At 48.9% G+C, this 21,115-nt stretch overlaps 1 protein-coding gene across 1 annotated transcript; it reads right to left on the minus strand.

Annotated features, from left to right (window-relative positions):
- Nucleotides 1-10,631: 10,631 nt before the first annotated feature.
- On the minus strand, nucleotides 10,632-20,621 carry APOL5 (apolipoprotein L5). Its single transcript, XM_073007110.1, is given in 6 exon segments — nucleotides 10,632-13,421; nucleotides 13,655-13,815; nucleotides 15,338-15,702; nucleotides 15,704-16,341; nucleotides 20,298-20,447; nucleotides 20,535-20,621. Coding segments are annotated over 6 exon segments (1,509 nt in total). The 3' UTR covers nucleotides 10,632-13,313.
- Between the last annotated feature and the right edge of the window lie 494 nt (nucleotides 20,622-21,115).

Consider the following 21,115-nt stretch of genomic DNA (forward strand, 5'->3'; position numbering starts at 1 on the left):
CAAGGATTCACCCGCCTCGGCCACCCAAAGTCCTGGAATTATAGGCGTGAGCCACCACACCCGGCCCTAAGTTGTTTCTTTTGTGGCAGACTTCTGGAATAAGTTTCTACCAGCTGATTCCAATTACTTGATCTTCACCCCGTGGCTGCCTGGCTTCTACCTCCAGTACCTGGAAGCAGCCCCTGAGGATGACAGTTAACGGATGCTCCTCTGTCCACTTACTTGACTGCCGAGTGTTCCCAAGGCTTCTTCCCTTGTGTGTTGGACGGTGACAGGCCAAAGTAGGCAAGTACCTCCCCACCACCACCCACTCCAAGCTGGCATGCCCTTGCCTGGCTTTGTCTTAGCTTCTAAACTGGTCTCCTTGCCTCTGCCTTTTCTCCGACAGCGCTCCATCTCTGAAGTGTGTTCTCTCAACAGCCTGTTCAGTCGGATTGTGACATGTTTTTGTGCAAACGTCCTTTGGCTTCCCATCCCGTAGGCAGTTCCAAATCCTTATTTTGGTCTACAAGGCCCTGTACAATGTGCTCCCCTGGTAGTTTATTTGGTGTCTGTCTTTCCGTACTAAAACGTAAGCACCTGGAGGTCAAAGACTTTGTTCTGTTGGCTGCTGTATCGCCATTGCCTGGTGCGTTGAAAGCATTCAGTACATATTTGTTGAATTACTGTTTTCCATTTGGGATGTAAGTGATGCAGTTTTCAGCCCTGCCTTCCTCCACATTGCCACGCCTAGTAACAACAGTGGACATGTGTGTGGAGCACTGTTGGTGGCACTTGCCCATTTTCACTCCTTTCATCTTCCCAGCAGCTCTGTGAGGCGGGTGCCCCCGAGGCACTTCTCTCTGCTCCTGCTCCTGCTCCTGCTCCTGCCTTCCTGCTGGGTTTGACAAGCATGCAAAGCCTGGATTGCCCCTTCCCCAGGCCCTTTCTGGGGGTTGTGTTTGCAACAAGGAAACTTGTATCCCCTCAGGACAAAGAGCAAGCTTGCTTACTACCTGTTATAAAACAGGTGGATCCTCTAAGCTCAGTGCCCCTCAGCTCAGTGCAAACCTACTACCTGCACCACATCCATTCAGGCCTGTGGGACTCGGGGGCTCATGCTGCCTGCTGCACTGTGAGGAATAAAGTCCTTTGCTTCTCACCGAGTCTTGTGTCTTCCACCAATATCCATGAAACTGTAACAGGCGAATGCATCAGCTTCTAAGGCGGGAGAAACCAAAGCCCATACCTGACAGTATTGTTATTCCTGTTAAAAGATGAAGCTGGAAGCATAGAGAGATTAAATAACTTTGCCAAAGTCACATAAGTAGGAAGCTGCAGAACCAGGATGTAAACCCAGGCAGTTGCTCCCGAGTCTGTGCCTTTAACCTCTGACTGCTAGTGTTTGTAAGTGCTGCTCTTGTAGAAACCCCACAGAAATCAGAGCCAGCACTGCACTCCTATCTCTGGCGGCCTCTCTGCCTCTTGCAGGCTCCTCTTCCTCCAGCTCTCTTTTAAACCTTGTTATTCCTCTAGGGCTCAGTTGTAGGCCACCTTCTTCCCATACTCCACTGAAAAGATCACTGTTGAGACCGATGTCTGCCTGTAAGCTAATGACTCTTAAATCCAAACTGGAGTTCATAGAGCTTTCCTAGAGTCTAGACTAACATCCAGCTGCAGCCCCATAGGCTCCTAAAATTCAATGTGCTTGAAATAAACCCTCTTTCTACTCAAAACCTATGTTCCTGTCTCTAGTCCCTTTGAGCTGATAACAAAATACCATAAACAGTAATTTTTAAATAACAGAAGTTGACCAGGCTCTGTGGCTCACGCCTGTAATCCCAGCACTTTGAGAGGCCGAGGGGGGTGGATCTCCTGAGGTCAGGAGTTTGAGACCAGCCTGGCCAACATAGTGAAACCCCGTGTCTACTAAAAATACAAAAATTAGCTGGGCATGGTGGCGCATGCCTGTAATCCCAGCTACTCAGGAGGCTGAGGCAGGAGAATCGCTTGAACCTGGCAGGCAGGGGTTGCAGTGAGCCGAGATTGGGCCATTGCACTCCAGCCTGAGCAACAAGAGTGAAACTCCATCTCAAAAAAAAAAAAAAGAAAATTACAGAAGTTTATTTCTCACAGTTCCAGATGCTGGGAAGTCCAGGGTCAAGGCTCCAGCAGATTCTATGGCTGGTGTGGGCCCATTTCCTGGTTTAGAGCTCCTTCTCACTATTCTTCAAATGGTGGAAGAAGCTAGCGAGTTCTGTGGGGCCTCTGGTAAGGGCACTAATCCCATTCATGAGGGCACCATCCTAATGATCTCATCACCTCCTGAAAGGCCCCATCTCCTAACACCATCACACTGGGGGTTACGATATCAACATAGGAATGGGATGTGGGGGAGACAATCACACCAAGCAGTTCCCTCGGTCAGTAAGCTGGACAACAATTGGCAATCACCATGTCAAAACCCTAAGGAGGAAAGAGAGAAAATGATGTAAAGAAAAATAGTTTGCTAAAGGTAGGTGTGTTTCTACTTTCATGTTGGGTGGCCACTGGTCCTCAGTGAGGACCTCTCTCCACTTGCAAACAGTCAGCAAGTCGAGCTGATTCCTTGGTCTCCACCCATAGTCCTCAGATGTAGCACGTGGCTGTCTGACCTTTTATCAGGCAGTGACCTCTGGACCAACTAGATGGACAGCATCCAAAGATAAGTCATCTTTGTCTAGCACGTAGTAGATGCTTTATACATTTGATTTTTTTTTTTTTTTTTTTTTTTGGCTCAAACCCCTTCTACTTACATAATTCTTCCTGTTTTGACAGGCTTTAGCAATGATGTGTTTTTCTCTGACTCAAGCTCAGCCCCAGTCCGCAGCCTCCATTCATCATATGAACATTGATTGGTGACGTGCAGCCATATATTGGTGCCATTTGGAAACAAAGCCTGGAGAAACTGGATTTTCTCTTAGGTAATTCTGTACATGTCTCTCCCCGCCACCAGACTGAGCTTCCAGAGGGCAAAGGACCAGATTAATCATGTCCAGCTTTCTAACACCTCACTGAGGCACTGCTGGAGCTCCCATCATATAAACCATACTGATGGTTCCACAAAGAGACACAGACTCAAATGCACAGCCAGGAATATGACAAGCACAGGCAGAGTGTCTGAGAATGAAACCACACATAATTCTCTGAGACTTTATTTAAAACACAAGGTGAATTTACAAAAAGTTCAAGATGAGTCAAAAGGTGGCCCTGGCCTCAGGCTTCCATGTCTGTGCCTCTGTTGAGGACAAGGAGTGCTCAGAGGAGCTGCCTCTCCATGCTCCCCAGTAGCCAGTGGCCCCTGCGATGGCAACCAATGATGCAGGTTTGGTTTTGATTGTTTGAAAAGAAAACTGAATTTCAAGGAGCCAAGTTTCTCTTTCTCCCAGAGCCATAGCAAGCTGTGTGGTCTCAGTCAAATCTCTGCCCATCTGCCCCACAGCTTCCCCATCTGTAGGATGTCAGGACAAATCAGCTATTCTGGCCGGGCGCGGTGGCTCATGCCTGTAACCACAGCACTTTGGGAGGCCGAGGCGGGTGGATCATCTGAGGTCAGGAGTTCGAGACCAGCCTGGTCAACATGGTGGAACCCGGTCTCTACTAAAAACACAAAAATTAGCCAGTCATGATGCTGTGCGCCTGTAACCCCAGCTACTCAGGAGGCTAAGGCAGGAGAATTGCTTGAACCCAGGAGGCGGAGGTTGCATGAGCTGAGATCAAGCCACTACACTCCAGCCTGGGTGACAGAGTGAGACTCCGTCTCAAAAAAAAAAAAAAAAAGATAAGCTATTCTGTGGGCCCCTCCCAAGGCGGAAGTGCTGACTCTGTATTGTTGATAACAGAACTTGTCTCTCCAGGTGGAAATCAAGCCTAAACAAATGCTCAGTCCCAGGGACAGGGCTGATCCCATCACGCACTCCCACGCTCCGCCTTCCCCTGGGAGCTCAGTTCCTTCTACCTCGCAGCTCGTAAAATGCCTGTGCATTCACTAAGTCCCGTCAGAAACTGCACAGGAGCAGTTGTGACCAAGTGGTCACAAAAGCTGGCACCACACAGCGGCATGTCGGGAAAACGATGCCTCCATGTTGGAGACTGCCTGACCCAGTTCTAGGCCGAATATCGGAGGTTCTCAACCAAAGGAGCGAATCAGAGCCCCATTTACACGCCCAGGCTGCAGACCCGCAGGTTCCAACTCATTGGGTCCAAGTGGGGTCTGAGCATCTGGATTTTGTGAAGAGGCCAAAGATGATCCTAATGTGCACGCTGGTTGGAATCTGCCACTACAGGATTTTGGATCCTGCCGTCTTCTCAAAGCGTGCCGAGAGACAGAGAACAGAAAAGTTCTTTTTTTTTTTTTTTTTTTTTTTTGAGACGGAGTTTCGCTCTTATTGCCCAGGCTGAAGTGTAAGTTGTGATCTTGGCTCACTGCCACCTCCGCCTCCTGGGTTCAAATGATTCTCCTGCCTCAGCCTCCCAAGTAGCTGGGATTACAGGTGTGCGCCACCATGCCTAATATTGTATTTTTTTTTTTTTTTTTTACTGGAGACAAAGTTTCACCATGTTGATCAGGCTGGTCTCAAACTTCTGACCTCAAGTGATCCACCCACCTTGGCCTCCCAAAGTGCTGGGATTACAGGCGTGAATCACCATGCCGGGCTGAAAAGCTTGTTTTTAAAAAGGCTGGGACTGATGTCTCTACGAAGGTTCATCGGTGGTAACAAATGTTACCACACGGTCTGGATGATGATGGTCTAGGGTGAGGGGAGAGGGTGTGGGGGAGCGCTCTGTGCTTTCCACTCAATTTACTCTAAAACATAATTCACGTTAAATGCAGGGAAGAGGCAGCCAGGGTATGACGGAATCAATGGAAATATTCAAGGATCGTGGTTCTGTCCCTCTCAGCCAGATCACTCTTCCTAAACACCTTTGTTCTCAGATGAGCTCCTGCTCCATCTCCATGGACGGCTTCTGTTGTCTGTGGGCAAAATTCTAAACTCCTCAGCCTGGCATTGAAGGCACCTCCCGGTCCTGGCCTCAGACCGTCTTTCAGGCTTAGAATCAATAACAAGGAGCCCAAACTGAAAGGGACCTCAAAGACCATCCCCACCAGATTGTAAGTCCCGCAAGGGGGGGGGCCGTCCTTGTCTGTTCACCACAAGGACCTAGGACGTGACCAGGGTCTGCAAGGGCAGAGACCTACACCTGGATCTGGCTCCAGGTAGGAGTACATGCCCTGGCCCAGCCACCAGCCATTGCATTCCGGCCCGGCCCCCCTCCCTCTTTTTTTTTGAGGAGGACTCTCACTCTGTCACCCAGGCTGGAGTGCGGGTGGCGCGATCTTGGTTCACTGCAACCTCCACCGCCCAGGTTCAATTGATTTCCTGCCTCAGCCTCCCAAATAGCATGGATTATAGGTGCCTGCTATCACACCTGGCTAGTTTTTGTATTTTTAATAGAGATGGGATTTCACCATGTTGGCCAAGCTGATCTCAAACTCCTGACCTCAAGTGATCTGCCCACCTCAGCCTCCCAAAGCACCAGGATTATAGGCATGAGCCACCACGCCTGGCCAGAAATCCCCTTTTTCTTTCTCCCACACAGCCTGTCCTTCCACCTCCTTTTGCCTCAAGACCATTTCTCTGAACATTTCCGACATACTCCAGCCCCCTTCATCTCGCTTGCCTCTGAGCTCTCTGCAGCGTGACTTTATTCTGGCCATACTTGGCTTCGTGCTGCGTTATTTGGAATTATTTGAGGCCAGGCCTCTTTTGTATTCAGCTCTCTGTCTCCAGTGCCAGAGCCCTGGAGCTGCCATGCATCCCTCAGTGTCTGTGGGACCTGCCAGGCCAGCTATGGGAGTCAGGACTAGGATTGATCTGAGCAAAGCCTTCGTATGTTTTTTGTTTTTTGTTTTTTTGTTGTTGTTGTTGTTGAGATGGAGTCTCACTCTGTCGCCAGGCTGGAGTGCAATGGCACGATCTCAGCTCACTGCAACCTCTGCCTCCCGGGTTCAAGAGATTCTCCTGCCTCAGCCTCCCAAGTAGCTGGGATCACAGGCAGGTGCCACCTGCTCCTCTGCTCTAAGAAAGCCTTATTCTTTTAGGATGTAAAGCATGGGCTCCGGATCCCAGCTGTCTAAACTTGAAATCCGGCTCTGCCACTTCCTGAACGTGTGCCCTTGCAGGAGTTGCTTAGTGTGCCTCAGCGTTTCCATCTGTCAAATGGAGATAGTATTAGTCTGTACTTGAGAATAAGGATTTTAAAAGTTCATATAGGGGCTGGGTGCGGTGGCTCATGCCTGTAATCCCAGCACTTTGGGAGGCCAAGGCGGGTGGATCACCTGAGGTCAGGAGTTCAAGACCAGCCTGGCCAATATGGTGAAACCCTGTCTCTACTAAAAATACAAAAAAAAAAAAAAAAAAAAAACTAGCCGGGCGTGGTGGCGGGCACCTGTAATCCCAGCTACTCAGGAAGCTGAGTCAGGAGAATCACTTGAACCCGAGAGGCAAAGGTTACAGTGAGCCAGGAACACGCCACTGCACTCCAGCCTGGGCAACAAGAATGAAACTCTGTCTCAAAAAAAAAAAAAAAAAAAAAAAAAATTCATATATGTAAAATGCTTAGAAATACATGGCACATAGTATTCACTCAATACATGTTTTATTATTGTTATTATTAATCGTGTGATCCACAGGGATGAGCCAAGCACTCTGGACAACCATCCCAGGCTCCAAAGACAGGACAATGACATGGGTTCTGAGACTTAAGTTCCAACATCCCCTTGACCTCCCAGTTCTAATTGGTCAGGTCCTATCTTCCCTGCTGAATTGTTTGCTTCTTGTGTCCTCAGGAAATTGAGGCACAGAGAGGTCATAAAGCAAGGCCTCAAACCCCAGCAAGAACCCAGGCAGCTCTCCTGGGGCCGTGTCCCTAGGCCCCCCACAGATCCTGGCACCCAGTGGTCATGGGGGCTCCATGAGCCTTTCTTCGCTGAGTGGAGGCCTTTCCACTCCTTCCCCCCGTCTTATTCTCTTCATCTGTTCATAGTCAAGGTTGTGGAATTGTAGAGTCGGGCACAAGCCTTGATGTTCAAATAGTTCAAGCCTCTATTTGACCAATAAGAGCAAAAGGCCCAGAGAAGCTAAACACAAGAGCATACGGCCAGTTATTGGCAGGAGTCGGGGCTGAGGAGCCTCCCCTTTTCCAAATGGTGCCTTGCTGGCGTTTGAAAGTGTTTGCCTGATAGAATAAACAGGAGCATAAAATGGTTTTTCCAGCAGAATGCTAAGTTCTCCAAAGTTGGGGTCTTCTGTGCTAGCTCGGGGTTCCTGCCAGGGTTCTCTTCATCCAGAGCAGTCAGTAAATGCTTCCCCAGTCTCCTGTCGTGCTTTCTGGAAGCACAGCATTGGCTGAACGTCTGTCAGGTAGCAGGGGTGGCCTTAGGTGCCTTCGCATATGAGATCTCATTGAATTTTCACTTAAATATGAAACTGAGTTCTTCATAAGAACTCCTCATTCTCATCCCCATTTTGTGAGAAAGTCAAAACAGTGGCAGGAGTAGCCTTGCACAGTTTCACACAGGTGGAATGTTTTCTGAGCCTGGATTCATGGGTCTTGCACAGTTTCACACAGGTGGAATGTTTTCTGAGCCTGGATCTGTGGGTCTTACACAGTTTCACACAGGTGGAATGTTTTCTGAGCCTGGATCCAGGGGTCTTGCACAGTTTCACACAGGTGGAATGTTTTCTGAGCCTGGATCCACGGGTCTTGCACAGTTTCACACAGGTGGAATGTTTTCTGAGCCTGGATCCGTGGGTCTTGCACAGTTTCACACAGGTGGAATGGTTTCTGTGCCTGGATCCACAGGTAAGCTGAGGAGTAGTGCAGAGAGAACTGGTCTGCCGGCGGAGAAATAGGCCGCGTGGAAAGTGGGGCAGTGAGTTCCTTGGGGGCGGGAGGGGCGGGGACAGGGAAGACTGCCCAGCGCCAGGCCTCTCCTGAGGGCAGCACTGATCCTACCTCCAACCTTTCACCTTTCACGCTTGAGGGCTGCCTGGCCCTGACAGAAAAGAGGCAAGCGTGCAAAGTGTTCTCACAGGAAACACCATCGCCCCCTGGTTCCTTCTAGGTTCAGAAATCGGCTTCCCGCCCCACAGATGGCAATTTCTCATTTTGAAAGCCAGAATTCTAGATCCTCAAAAGTTGCTTGTCTTGAATCCTTTGGACCAGGGGTCAACCCGCTGTTTCTGAATAGCAGCAGATAGAAAATATTTTCGGTTGCACAGGCCTTTCGGTCTCTGTCACAGCTTCTCAACTTGGCCACTGTAGCACAAGAGCAACTGCAGACAGTCAGTGAAGGACCTGGTAATCTTCCAATAAAACTTTAAGAAACAGGCGGTAGGTCTGACTTGGCCCACGCACTGCCGACCCTTGCCTGAGTTTGGATCAGTGCTTGTGAAAAATCCCTGCCAAGTGCAGACTGAATGTAACTATTAATTTTGATGTGCATGTGTGGAAAATATTAATCTCCAAATCATTTTAAGAGTAAGTGTTGCCAGAATTGGCAACACTTGCTCAGGCTCAAACTTCAAATTTCTGCCTTAGGCCTATAAGCACAGGCATGTATGAATTTCAGCCCTCCCATGCTTTAGTGGTGTGACCTCAGGATAACCAAGGCAGTGCAAGGTAGTGGTTAAGTGCAAGGAACCAAGAGTTGGAGGGTTCTAAGTCAGATCTGCCACCTACTAGGTGGATTACCTTGAGCAACTTATTAATACTTAACAGCTCTGCACCGTAGAGTCCTCGTTTATAAACTTTAGACAACAAATGTTCCTACTTTAGCAGTGTTTTGCAAGGATAAGACAGGACGTGTAGAGTACTCAGCACCGTGTCTGCAAACTGTTAAGTTTTCCGTAACTATTTGCCATTTGTCATTCGATGAAGCTGGGAAAGCACTTAGCAGAGTTCCTAGTGCACAGTAAACTTTCAGTGAATATTTTGTCTTCCCTTTTTGTGGGGGAGGGGAACAGGGATCAAGGAGTTTCTGGGCAGCCTGGAGTGCAGTGATGCAATCTCAGCTCACTGCAGCCTGAACCTCCTGGGCTCAAGCGATCCTCTGCCTCAGCCTTCTGAGTCGCTGGAACCACAGGCATGCACCACCACACCTGGCTAATTTTTGTACTTTTTAAAGAGATGGGCTTTCACCATGTTTGAGGCCAGCTGGGCAACTCCTGAGCTCCATTAATCCTTCTGCCTCGGCCTCCCAAAGTGTTGGGATTATAGGCACAAGCCACCGCACCCTGCCTGAAATGAATCTTGTGGCTGGTAGGGGATAGAGCAGGAGATTCTCCAGGATGGTATTCTTACACATCCACACTGAGCTCCTGGTGTGAAAAAGGAGAACTTACCTACAGAATGTCATAGATCAGATTTTACTGGCACGTTGCCATGTATCTCTAAAAACCATGTTGCAGAGGGTGTGAGGTAGGTGGGACAGAGCTGGCCCAGAGGTACCGCCAGGATGTACGGTCTGGAGACAGGGTTCCAGTGCAGGCTGCATCCATCACGGGCACCAGGAGCTGAAAGGGTGGGGGACACTCCCTGGGCATTTCCTCCACCATCTCTTCCTTATTGGATCATCCTCATCAGCACAGAACCATGCTGGTATTTCTTCCATCTTTAATTTTTTTCTTCCTTTTCTGACCTCACTTCTTCCTCCAGCAAAACCCCTCCAAAACATTGCTTGTACTTCCTGCTTTTTTTTTTTTTTTTGAGACAGAGTCTTGCTCTGTGGCCTAGGCTGGAGTGCAGTGGCGTAATCTTGGCTCACTGCAACCTCCACCTCCCAGGTTCAAAGGATTCTCCTGCCTCAGCCTCCCGAGTAGCTGGGACTGGGACTATAGGCGTGCACCACCATGCCCAGTTAATTTTTGTATTTTTAGTAGAAACGGGGGTTCACCATGTTGGCCAGGCTGGTCTCGATTTCCTGACCTCAAATGATCCGCCCACCTTGGCCTCCAAAGTGCTGGGATTACAGGCGTGAGCCACCACGCCCAGCCTCTTTCTGCCTTCTTTTAAAACTCCTCCATTCAGGCTTTTTGTCCTCAGCCATTTCACCATAACCACTCTAGTCAAGGCCACCAGTGGTCTTCATGTTGCTAAATCAGATCGATTCTCCTGTCCCTGACCGTCAGCAGCACTGGCCTAGTGCATCGCTTCTGTGCTTTGAGGCTTTCCTCGCTTGGTGTCCTGGACACCCGCTCCTGGTGCCCCTCTTCCCTCAGTGGCTGCTTCCATCTCAGTCTCCTTTGAGGGTTCCCCTGCTCTCTACATTCTCTTCAAGCTGGGGTGCCCGGGGTTGGCCTTTGACATATTTCTTGGACCTGTGTTCACTCTTCTGATAATCTTACCCTCTCTCAGGTTTCAGATATCATCTATTTACAGATTTGTATCTCCGACTAATTTGGAGCTGGAGACCCCACATCTTGAACCGGATGCATGGAACTCATCACCTACTCGGCACTTCCCCTTGCGTGTGTCTTTGGGCATCACAAACGTGACACGTCCACCCCCAGCACCTTGCTCTCACCCCACCCCTGCTCCCACCTGTCCGCTTCAGGTGCCGACAGCTCCATCCCGCCAGTTGCTCAGGCCACAACCCCCCCGTTATCCCAGCTCTTCTTTCCCTCACACCACAGGTTCAGTCCATGAACAAATCCTGCGGGCTCTCCCTTCAGAATAGATCCAAAATCTGACCACTTCTCACTGCCTCTGTTGCCACCACACTGGTTCAGGTCACCATCCTTTCTCCCGAGGGTTGTTTCTGACACTTGCTAACAGAAGTGTCATCACCTTGCCCTGTGGTCTCCTCTCAACACAACAGCAAGTGATCCTCCTAAAATCTAAGCCATCAGGTCACTCCTCTGCCTGAAATCCCCCATGTGCCCCCACCTCACTCAAAGTAGAAGCCCAAATCCTTACTGTAGCTCTAAGACCCTGCACCTTTTGGCCTCCAGCTCCCTCTCCAGCCTCCTCTCTACCCTCCCTTCGCATTCCCCTGCCTCTCTCTGCTCCCGGCACCGCAGGCATCGCACCTCACCTGCAGCCCCCTGAACGTCCCAAGCAGGTGTTTGCCCTCGCTGCTCCGTCTGGAAAGCTCTTCTCCCAGATACCCTCCCCACTTCCATGTCTTTGCTGAAAGATCAGCCTCTCAGAGAGGCGCGCACCGATGAGCCTATTTGAAATTGCGTTCCTGCCCCATCCTGCACTCCGTATGACTCCTTCCCAAACCCATTTTTCTCCCCAACACTCATTACTTTATAATACACTGTAACACTGATTGACTGTGTTTCTTTTCCGTGTTCCCCTGCCTCCACCTTGAGAATGAAAACTTCGTGAAGGCAGGATTTGTTGTGTTTACTGCTTTTCCCCAGTGCCTAGAACAATGCCTAGGATTGGAGGCTCCCTACACTTTCCAGCCATTGCTAACACCATGGAGTGGTCTTCCGTGGAAACACCCATTCTCCCACTGTTGCCTTGTTCCGTGATGCGGAGTCTGCGTGCACTCACATGAAGACCCGCTGACTATGAGTTTGTCCTCTTCTGTTGTTGTTGTTTTGAGACAGAGTCTCGCGCTGTCACCCAGGCTGGAGTGCGGTGGCGCGATCTCGGCTCACTGCAAGCTCCGCCTCCCAGGTTCACGCTATTCTCCTGCCTCAGCCTCCCGAGTAGCTGGGACTACACACACCTGCCACCACGCCCGGCTAATTTTTAGTATTTTTAGTAGAGACGGGGTTCTACCATGTTAGCCAGGATGGTCTCAATCTCTTGACCTCGTGATCAGGCCGCCTCAGCCTCCCAAAGTGCTGGGATTACAGGCTTGAGCTACCGCACCCGGCCTCTTTTTTTTTTGAGAGGAAGTCTCCCTCTGTTGCCAGGCTGGAGTTCAGTGGCACAATCTCGGCTCACTGCAACCTCTACCTCCTGGATTCAAGCGATTCTCCTGCCTCAGCCTCCCAAGTAGCTGGGACTACAGGTGCGTGCCACTACACCCAGATAATTTTTTGTATTTTTAAAAGAGATGGGGTTTCACCGTGTTGGCCAGGCTGGTCTCGAACTCCTGATCTCGTGATCTGCCCACCTCGGCCTCCCAAAGTGCTGAGATTACAGACGTGAGCCACTGCGCCTGGTCGAGTTTGTCCTGTGTTTAAACATTTTATTTTAGATTTGCTGTAAATATTTATTATCTATATTCCTTCTATTTTATAAAACAGTAATGTGCATAACTGAAAACTTGAAAAACACAGAAAGGCAGAAAGAAGAGGGGAACACATCACCAAATTTACCCCTGAACAGCCACACCATGACCTTGCTGTATTCCTTTGAAGGGTTTTGTTTTCCTATGCACAAGTTTGCGAGATGTGCTTTCCTTAGGTAAAAGGTAAGAAAGTCCCTGTTCTTTTCGACCTAATAATACAAGCAACACTTTCCCCGTGAACCCAGTCATCGAGGGAGCATCATTTCTGACAGCTACCTAGTGTTTATCAAGTGGATGAATATTTTGTATGTAACCAGTTCCCTAGCATTGGAACATTTTAATGGCTTCACATTTTTCATGATTATAAATTATGCTACAGTAAAGGGATGATTTTCTCCCAATAACAGCTTTTCTCAAATCATTAACTTGTCATTGCAAGACCCTGGGAATGGAGAATGGATCTTAGCTTGAGCAACAGTCTCCACGCAAAGGTGTTGACTGCAGAGTCACGATAGATGACAGGAGGGAAGAGGGGAAGGAGGGGGCAGGTGATAGTTTAAAATTTTTTCCTTTTCATTATGAAGGTACTATGTAGTTACATACAATTTGGAAAATACATGAGTTTGGAATGTATTCCAGCTCCAGTTTTAATTAACATGAACATGTAGGTCTTCTCGGCCTCCAACTCCATCTGTACCCACAAAAAACCTGGTCTCTTGCAAATGTGTCTTCCACCCCAGGTATTTCTGGAGTCCCCAAGGGTGACCACAAACCGTTGCAGGTTTGTCTTCTATTATCAATGCTGCTGGTTTTATCATTGCCACTAGAAGCTTCCCTACCCCCTTATTCTTCATCAAGACTTGCATTTTGCCTCTGTTAAATGAAGGTTCAATGGTGACAGGGTGACTGACTAGGGTAAAAAAAAAAAAGAAAGGAAATAGTTTACTCACTTCTGCAGCCTCTTAGAGATCCCACAGTGGGTTCACTTGAGCTCCCAGAAATTACAGGGCTGGGCGAGGTCATTCTTCACTTTGCACACCTAGCCCTTGTCTGTCTTATTCACTGCTAGGCCTGGCATGATGCCTGGCACAGAGGTGTGCCCAACTGAGATTTGTGCATTAACTTCATGAATGAACGAATGGACCATCTGGCAGGAAGTACAGAGAGCTCCGTGAGATGACTGGCAAAGGCACCAGGTGGCGTGGCAGAGATGACTGGCAAAGGCACCAGGTGGCGTGGCAGGTGCCAGATGGAAAGGTAGCAGCAGCCCCTCTCCCCGTTAGGCCCTCCCTTCCCTTCTCCAAGGCCCGCCCACCCAAGGAGGGGTTACTTCACTGTCAGGGGTTCCCACAGCTCCTGGCTTGCTTGCATCCCACTTACCTCTTCTCGCTGTGTCTTCCCGGGGCCTGGTGCTGGTGGGGCTGGCTGGTGGCCAAGTGTCCTTGGGGCAGAGACTGTCCTCTTTGGTGTTCTCAGTGCCCCACCAGGGACCAGACTAGGCTGGTGCTCCACGACAAGCCAGGGGAGAGGTGAGCGAGACCCTGTGGAACATGAGTCTCTGCGTCTCACAGCTTCCAAGAAAGCGATCTGCCCCGGATGTTCAGAAGCTCAAATATGTCCCCAGAGAGCAAAACTCTATCGGTTTTGAGAGGATAAGAAGAGAACCCCTCCTGCCCCAGGAGAGTGGATCCCAAACTTGGCTGCACTACAGAATTACCTGGAGATCTTTAAAAATGTCTAAAGTCGGCCAGGCATGGTGGCTCACACCTGTAATCCCAGCACTTTGGGAGGCCGAGGTGGGTGGATCACAAGGTCAGGAGATCGAGACCATCCTGGCTAACATGGTGAAACCCCGTCTCTACTGAAAATACAAAAAATTAGCTGGGTGTGGTGGACGCCTGTAGTCCCAGCTACTCAGGAGGCTGAGGCAGGAGAATGGCGTGAACCCGGGAGGCGGAGCTTGCAGTGAGCCAAGATTGCGCCACTGCACTCCAGCCTGGGCGACAGAGCAAGACTCCATCTCAAAAAAAAAAAAAAAAAAAAAAAAGGTCTAAAGTCCAGGTCATATACCAGACCAACTAAAGCCCAGTCCCCGGGGGTGGACAAGTGGGGGACCCACCCACTTGTCAGTATTTTTTGCAGTTTCCAGATAATTCCAACATGCAGACGCATTTGGAGCCATCTCGGAAATCCTCAGCCCAACACAGGCTCCATTTAACGAAAATCTGTTGAATGGACAATGAATGAATGAATGTTTGAGCCTTCACATCTTCGGCAAAGACTTACGTGCCCCTTTCCCAGGTTTCAGTTTGTGACCTTGCCACCCGTCGTTCTATTAAACATTAATCTCGAAATTCTCCTTTATTTTTGGTAGCAGTTTTCTTGTTTCAGTTTTCATATCTAGGAATTTAATTTCTCTACATAGGAAAGTCTAGTACTATAAACTATCTTTCAAATAAAAATCCTTTCCCAACTCATTGGAAGTGTCATTTTTATCATGCAATGCCACATTCATGTCATTGGCACACTGGCTACGTGCCAAGCACTGCTAGGTGCTGGGGATACTGGTATGGACAAGAGGGACACAATGGCCCAGTTGTCACCACCCAAACTGATAAACTGGCTCATCTGGTCTTGTGGCCTCTACCCAGGAACCGGCTCAGCGCAAGAGGGTGACTTCGACTTCCTATGATGTCATCTCCAATCCGAGCAACCAGCACTCCTCACTCCCCGGACCCCTATTCACCAAATTATCCTTCCCTGCTGGAGCCTGCAGACCACAGGAGAGGCAGACAGGAAGCACCCCCACAAACACACACATATGGGATTTCAAGAATTTATGGTTATTTATGGTCAGGGCTTTGAGAGAAGAGAATGCAATCCTGGGAAGAACTGAGGGCAGCTAGTTAATGTCAGGGGTGTGGGGCAAGTCCTCTCTTTGAAGAAAGGACAGCTGTAGTTATGCATTGATGTGTCCGTTTGTTTAGCATTCCTCACCCCCCACCCCCATGCTAAGCTTTTAGAAGAGCAAGACCACATCTGTGTTATTTGCTGCCTTCCTACCTTCTGGTTTAACCACACGGGATCCTCGAACAGCCCTTCCCCGGCAGCTGGAACAGGTCCGGCTTGCCTTCTGTAGCAGGTGCCGGTGGCGCTCAGTGAGCCAGTCCAGGTCCTGCTTCAGCTTCTTAGCAAGTGTCCTCAGTTCCTCTGCTGTCTCCGTCCTTGCCCCATCCTCCAAGTGCTTCCAGCTCTGCAGGAAGCTGCTCATGTCTTTCAGAAGTAAGAAGCCAGCCCCAGCAGCACCCATCACCCGGGCACCATTGGTCATGGCCAGCGTTGTGCCCTCAAAGGCTCTCTGCACCCCTCTAGCCCTCCAGAAAGGGATGTGTCTTGTGACCACAAAATTCTTGACCATAGCCATGAACGTTGGCTTTGGCCACCTGGTAGGCACGAAGGTCCCTGATGCCCTTGATGGCTTTTACACACTTATCAACACAAAAGCCAGCAGCCCCGATTTCAGACCAATTTATTTCTCCGAAAGCCTCATGTGATGTCGTCAGAGGCCCCAGTCGGCTGGCTTTGTCTCTTCCTGCTGAATCATTCCTATTTTCTAAAACATTTGTTACTATGTTGGTGATGGCAGCTGCTGCCCCCAACCCTGTCACAGCTGCTGAGAGCATGAGACTGCCTCCTGCTGTCACAGGTGCTAGGGCCAAACCCAGGATGCTCATGACCCCAGAAACAGCCCCGGAAGAGCTGGCCACCAGGCTGGTCTTGGTCAGCAACTTGTGAGTGGTGTCAACTTGGTCCGCAAGGATGTTAAGTTCTTTGATGTTCTGTTCTAGCTCAAATTTGTGCAAAGGAAAATATGAGAGAAATAGTTTTTCCTCCTCTGACAGATACCCATCTGGCACGGAATCTTTGTCACATCGCATCAGTTCTTCAAACAGAACACAGGACAGCATATCAGCCTCATCACTGTGGACAGTTGACATCAAATTGTTAATTTTCCAACTCGGCACAGGTTCACCAGTGAGGCTAAAGACATCGAGGTAATCTGAGTACTAAAATGTGTGCAGGAGGCAGAGCCCTGGGAATCGAGGTATAATGTCAAAACCACCTTTGCAGAAATTCTAACAGTGGGGAAATTATGGCAGTGAAAGGGGTCTGACCTAGCCGGCTTCATCTTGCTTCTAACCTCCAAGCTGTTCTTGTTCTTTCTTCTGGGCATAGGCTCAACTAACTTTGGGAGGAACGTAGTTTATAGTTTAACTTTGAAACAAAGATGACAACAGCCCCTTCCCGAAACAAACCCCCTTCTTGCCTAGGGACCAGACTGCCTTTATAGGACTAAAAAATTAGCCATAATATTAGAAATTATAATTTAGGTGTTATTCAACCAGAGGCCACAAGATTCTAAACCTCCCCAGTTGCTCCTCGACATAACATCACTACTAGAAAACCTAACACGAGTGCTTGAGATATTTTTCAGACCCTGCACTCAGTGGTTCAGCTGTCGCCACCCAGACTGATAAACTGGCTCATCTGGTCTTGCGGCCTCTACCCAGGAACCAGCTCAGTGCAAGATGGCGACTTCGACTTCCTATGATTTCATCTCCAACCCCAGCGATCAGTACTCCTCACTCCCTGGACCCCTACCTGCCAAATTATCCTTTAAAAAAAACCAGTCCTGGCCAGGCGTGGTGGCTCATGCCTGTAATCCCAGCATTTGGGAGGCCCAGGTGAGCGGATCACAGGGTCAGGAGTTCAAAACCAGCCAGGCCAATATGGTAAAACCCTGTCTCTACTAAAAATACAAAAGTTAGCTGGGCGTAGTGGCGGGCGCCTGTAGTCCCAGCTACTTGGGAAGCTGAGACAGGAGAATTGCTTGAACCCAGGAAGCAGAGGTTGCAGTGAGCCGAGATTGTGCCATTGCACTCCAGCCTGGGCGACAAAGTGAGACTTGGTCTTAAAAACAACAACAACAACAACAACAACAACAAAACCCACTCCTCGAATTTTTGGAGAAACTGACTTAATAATAAAACTCTAGTCTCCCATTCATCTGGCGCTGCATGAATTAAACTCTTGATTGCAATTCCCCTGTCTTGATAAATCAACTCTATCTGGGCAGAGGGCAAAATGAACCCATTGGGCTGTTACAGTGTGGGCAGCAGACAGACAGACAGACAGACGGACAGAAGGTCCACTCTGGCCTGGAGCCCTGGGTGGGGGTGGCCATGTGTTTTGAGCAGGAGCACAGTTGGAACTACCCCTATGAAGGCCCAGGCTGGTGGCTTACTATTCCATTCATCCACAAACAGCTCTCTTCTAAATGTATGTGGATACCAGCCCAGGCACAGTGACTTGTGTCTGTAATCCCAGCACTTTGCGACACCGAGGCGGATGGATCACCTGAGGTCAGGAGTTCGAGACCAGCCTGGCCAACATGGTGAAATCCCATCTCTACTAAAAATACAAAAATTAGCCAGGCATGGTAGTGGACGCCTGTAGTCCCAGATACTCAGGAGGCTGAGGCAGGAGAATCGCTTGATCCTAGGAGGCAGAGGTTGCACTCAGCCGAGATCGTACCATAGCACTCCAGCCTGGGCAACAACAGTGAAACAGTCTCAAAAAAAAAAAAAAAAATTAATAAAATAAATGTATGGGGATACTGACGTTATGAATAAAATGTAACTTAAAAGCTTTACTGACTTTTGTCACCAAGTCTTTTCCTAAAAAAGACATATGTACATGTATACATGTATAATTTATACATATATAACAAGTTGTGACTAATTTGATTAAAAAACAGTACCAAAAGTATACAGAGCAGATGCCTTGATCTTCTTTCTTTTTCTTTTTCTTTTTTTTTTTTTAAAAATACGTTTGCTTGAAAATTGTGGTTGCTTCTGGGCAGGGAACCTGGGACATCCGGAAATAGGATTTAAGGGGAGACTCATTTTTTTTTTTGAGACAGGGTCTCACTATATTGCCCAGGCTGGCCTCAAACTCCTGGGTTCAAGTGATGCTCCCAGCAGCTGGGACTACAGGCACATGCAACCACACCTTGTGACACTTACTTTTTACTATTTGCCCTTTTGTTCCTCTTAGCTTTTGTGTCATATGCATGTATGATCATTTTTAAAAATTAGTAAAAGAGTCTACATTTCCAAAGCAAAAGTTTGAGGATCTCCAAGAAGACAACCACATATCCCCCTTCCACGGGAGAGGGCTAACTGTCATTCAGTTGGACAGTGTTGAATATTTTGAAAACAAATTAGATTTTTTTTGTTTGAGACGGAGTCTCACTCTATTGTCCAGGCTAGAGTGCAACGGCGCGATCTCGGCTCACTGCAACCTCCGCCTCGAGTTTAAGCCATTCTCCTGCCTCAGCCTACCGAGTAGCCAGGCATGAGGCACCACCATGCCGGGGTAATTTTTGTATTTTTTGTAGAGACAGGGTTTTGCCATGTTGGCCAGGCTGGTCTCGAACTCCTGACCTCAAGTGATCCACCCCCTCTCGGCCTCCCAAAGTTTTGGGATTACAGGTATGAGCCACTGCGCCCGGCCCAAAGTAGACTTTTAACAAAAGTGTGGTCATACTTAGAAACAGTGAGATCTACTCCGGCCACTTGTTAACGGGCAAGTGACTGAAGCTTGTAAATCTTAAGAAAAAATGAGGAAAAGGGAAAAAACGCACAACTGGGAAAATTCTCTCCAAACTTTTCCTGTAATTTTAAAAAAGAATCGCCATTCAGTTTTCCTGTTGAATCATTTTGGCTCAGTATCTGGAACTTCAGAGTTATGCAGGACCTTTGAGAATCACTGTTCTTAAGAACCTTTATCTTATGGAATTTGGGACTCCCACCGTGGGTATTGCTGGACTATGTGTGTGTGACTTTCTACAGCACGTAACACGGTCTGACTTGTATGTTCCCTAGGTTGGTTCTGGCCTGTCTCCTAATGGAGCATCTACAACAGACTTGGCTTGGGTTTGATGGATAGTGAGAGAGGGTCTATGGGAAAGGATGCAAGGCTGTGGGCAAACCGTACTTGGACTAAGGAACCCCAAGGCCTGAAAGGAACTATGGACAATGGACTTAGAATCCTCTGCTCCCTAGCCAAGGCCATTAGCAGCCTCAAGTGGACCAGCCCTGGGTCCCTCCCTCCTCCCTCCTGGGGGAAGCGGGAGGGGCCTTCTGACATCCTTCCTCGTCTTCAAGTCACTCTTTTAAGAAAGGACTTCATCGGGGTTTAAAGTGAACATCTCTGTAAACCTAGGATTTCAGTGCCCCCTCTCCAACCTAAGTTTTAGAACTATGAGATGTTAGAGCTGGAAGCCCTTCCAGGTCGCCTGGTACACAGATGGCAGAGGCATAACCTCCCCGCTATTGTTAGTGAGGGTGTCTAAAGCACAGGAGAATCACAGTGCCGCATCTAGGCTCTTTGGGAAAGAGTGATGCTGTGACCTAGTGGGCGCCGTCTAGGCGCAACACAGAAGATAAACAGTAATCTGCCACATTTTTGCCATCAATGAGCCCAGTCCCTCATTTACAGAGGAGTAAACCAGCTCCAAAAAGGAGGGACATTCCCTGATAACAATTGAGTTAGTGGCGGGGTTAGGCTAAGAACCTAGGGCTGGGCGCAGTGGCTCAGCCTGTAATCCCAGCACTTTGGGAGGCCTAGGTGGGCGGATCACTTGAGGTCAGGAGTTCGAGATCAGCCTGACCAACAAGGTGAAACCCCGTCACTACTAAAAATACAAAAATTATCCAGGTGTGGTGGTAGGCACCTGTAATCCCAGCTACTTGGGAGGCTGAGGCAGGAGAATCGCGTGAACCTGGGAGGCAGAGGTTGCAGTGAGCCGAGATTGCGCCATCGCACTCCAGCCTGGGCGACAAGAGGGAAACTCCGTCTCCTGAAGCCTCCAGCCTGCCTCAACCACTGGCTGATTTTCCCCGAGATACGAAAAATCATCCTTCTCCCTTTACCAAAGGAGGAGAGGTGAACATTGTACAAGCACATAGGAAGGGCCCCTGTTAACTCCGGTCCACGCAGCATGCGTCGGCCAGTAGCCAAAGTCAAGGACACGGATAAGTAAAATGGTTGTGCCTGTGCTTGAAAAGTCAATGCCCTTTTTGGGAGCTTTCCCAGACTTGACAAGAGCCTTAGGGGGAAATCTTGACAGCAGAGGTGGGAGAGAGAACAGTAGAGGGAGGCTGGGCCAAGGACACAGAGAAGTGAATGACTGTACCTGTGCCTGAAAGCGCAAGCAATCCATTTGCATGACGCATGAAGAATTTATCTTTAGGCGCTTGGCTGCTATAAATTGCTGGAGCATTGCAACCCACTTTAGAGAACCTATGGACACTTTGGCAAGAGTTAAGTGCAGCCTCTGTTAGGCAGCAGAGTCTGTTGTGAGTCTATTGTTGCAGCCGAGCTCTGTGGGAGAGTCTGAACGCCCAGGCCAAGGCAATAGAAAGGCACGTCCCAGGACCTTGGATCTCAAGGCAAGACTCAGACATTGTCATGGGTTGGGAAAGGGTGAAGGCAGACCCAGGAAGGAATATTCCTGGACTGGAAGAAAACCAGCAAATTCTGCTTCTAGGATTCCATTGCCCTCTAAGCCATGTGTCTGGGCATCTATCCATATACAATGTACTTACTATTACCAAAAGATTTTTTTTTTTTTTTTTTTGATGAAGTCTTGCTCTGTCGCCCAGTCTAGAGTGCAGTAGTGGTGCGATCTTGGCTCACTGCAACCTCTGCCTCACGGGTTCAAGCAATTCTCCTGCCTCAGCCCCCCCATGTAGCTGGGATTACAGGCATGCTCCA

This window comes from Chlorocebus sabaeus, chromosome 19 (assembly GCF_047675955.1).
Source record: "Chlorocebus sabaeus isolate Y175 chromosome 19, mChlSab1.0.hap1, whole genome shotgun sequence".
NCBI classification, from domain to species: domain Eukaryota; kingdom Metazoa; phylum Chordata; class Mammalia; order Primates; family Cercopithecidae; genus Chlorocebus; species Chlorocebus sabaeus.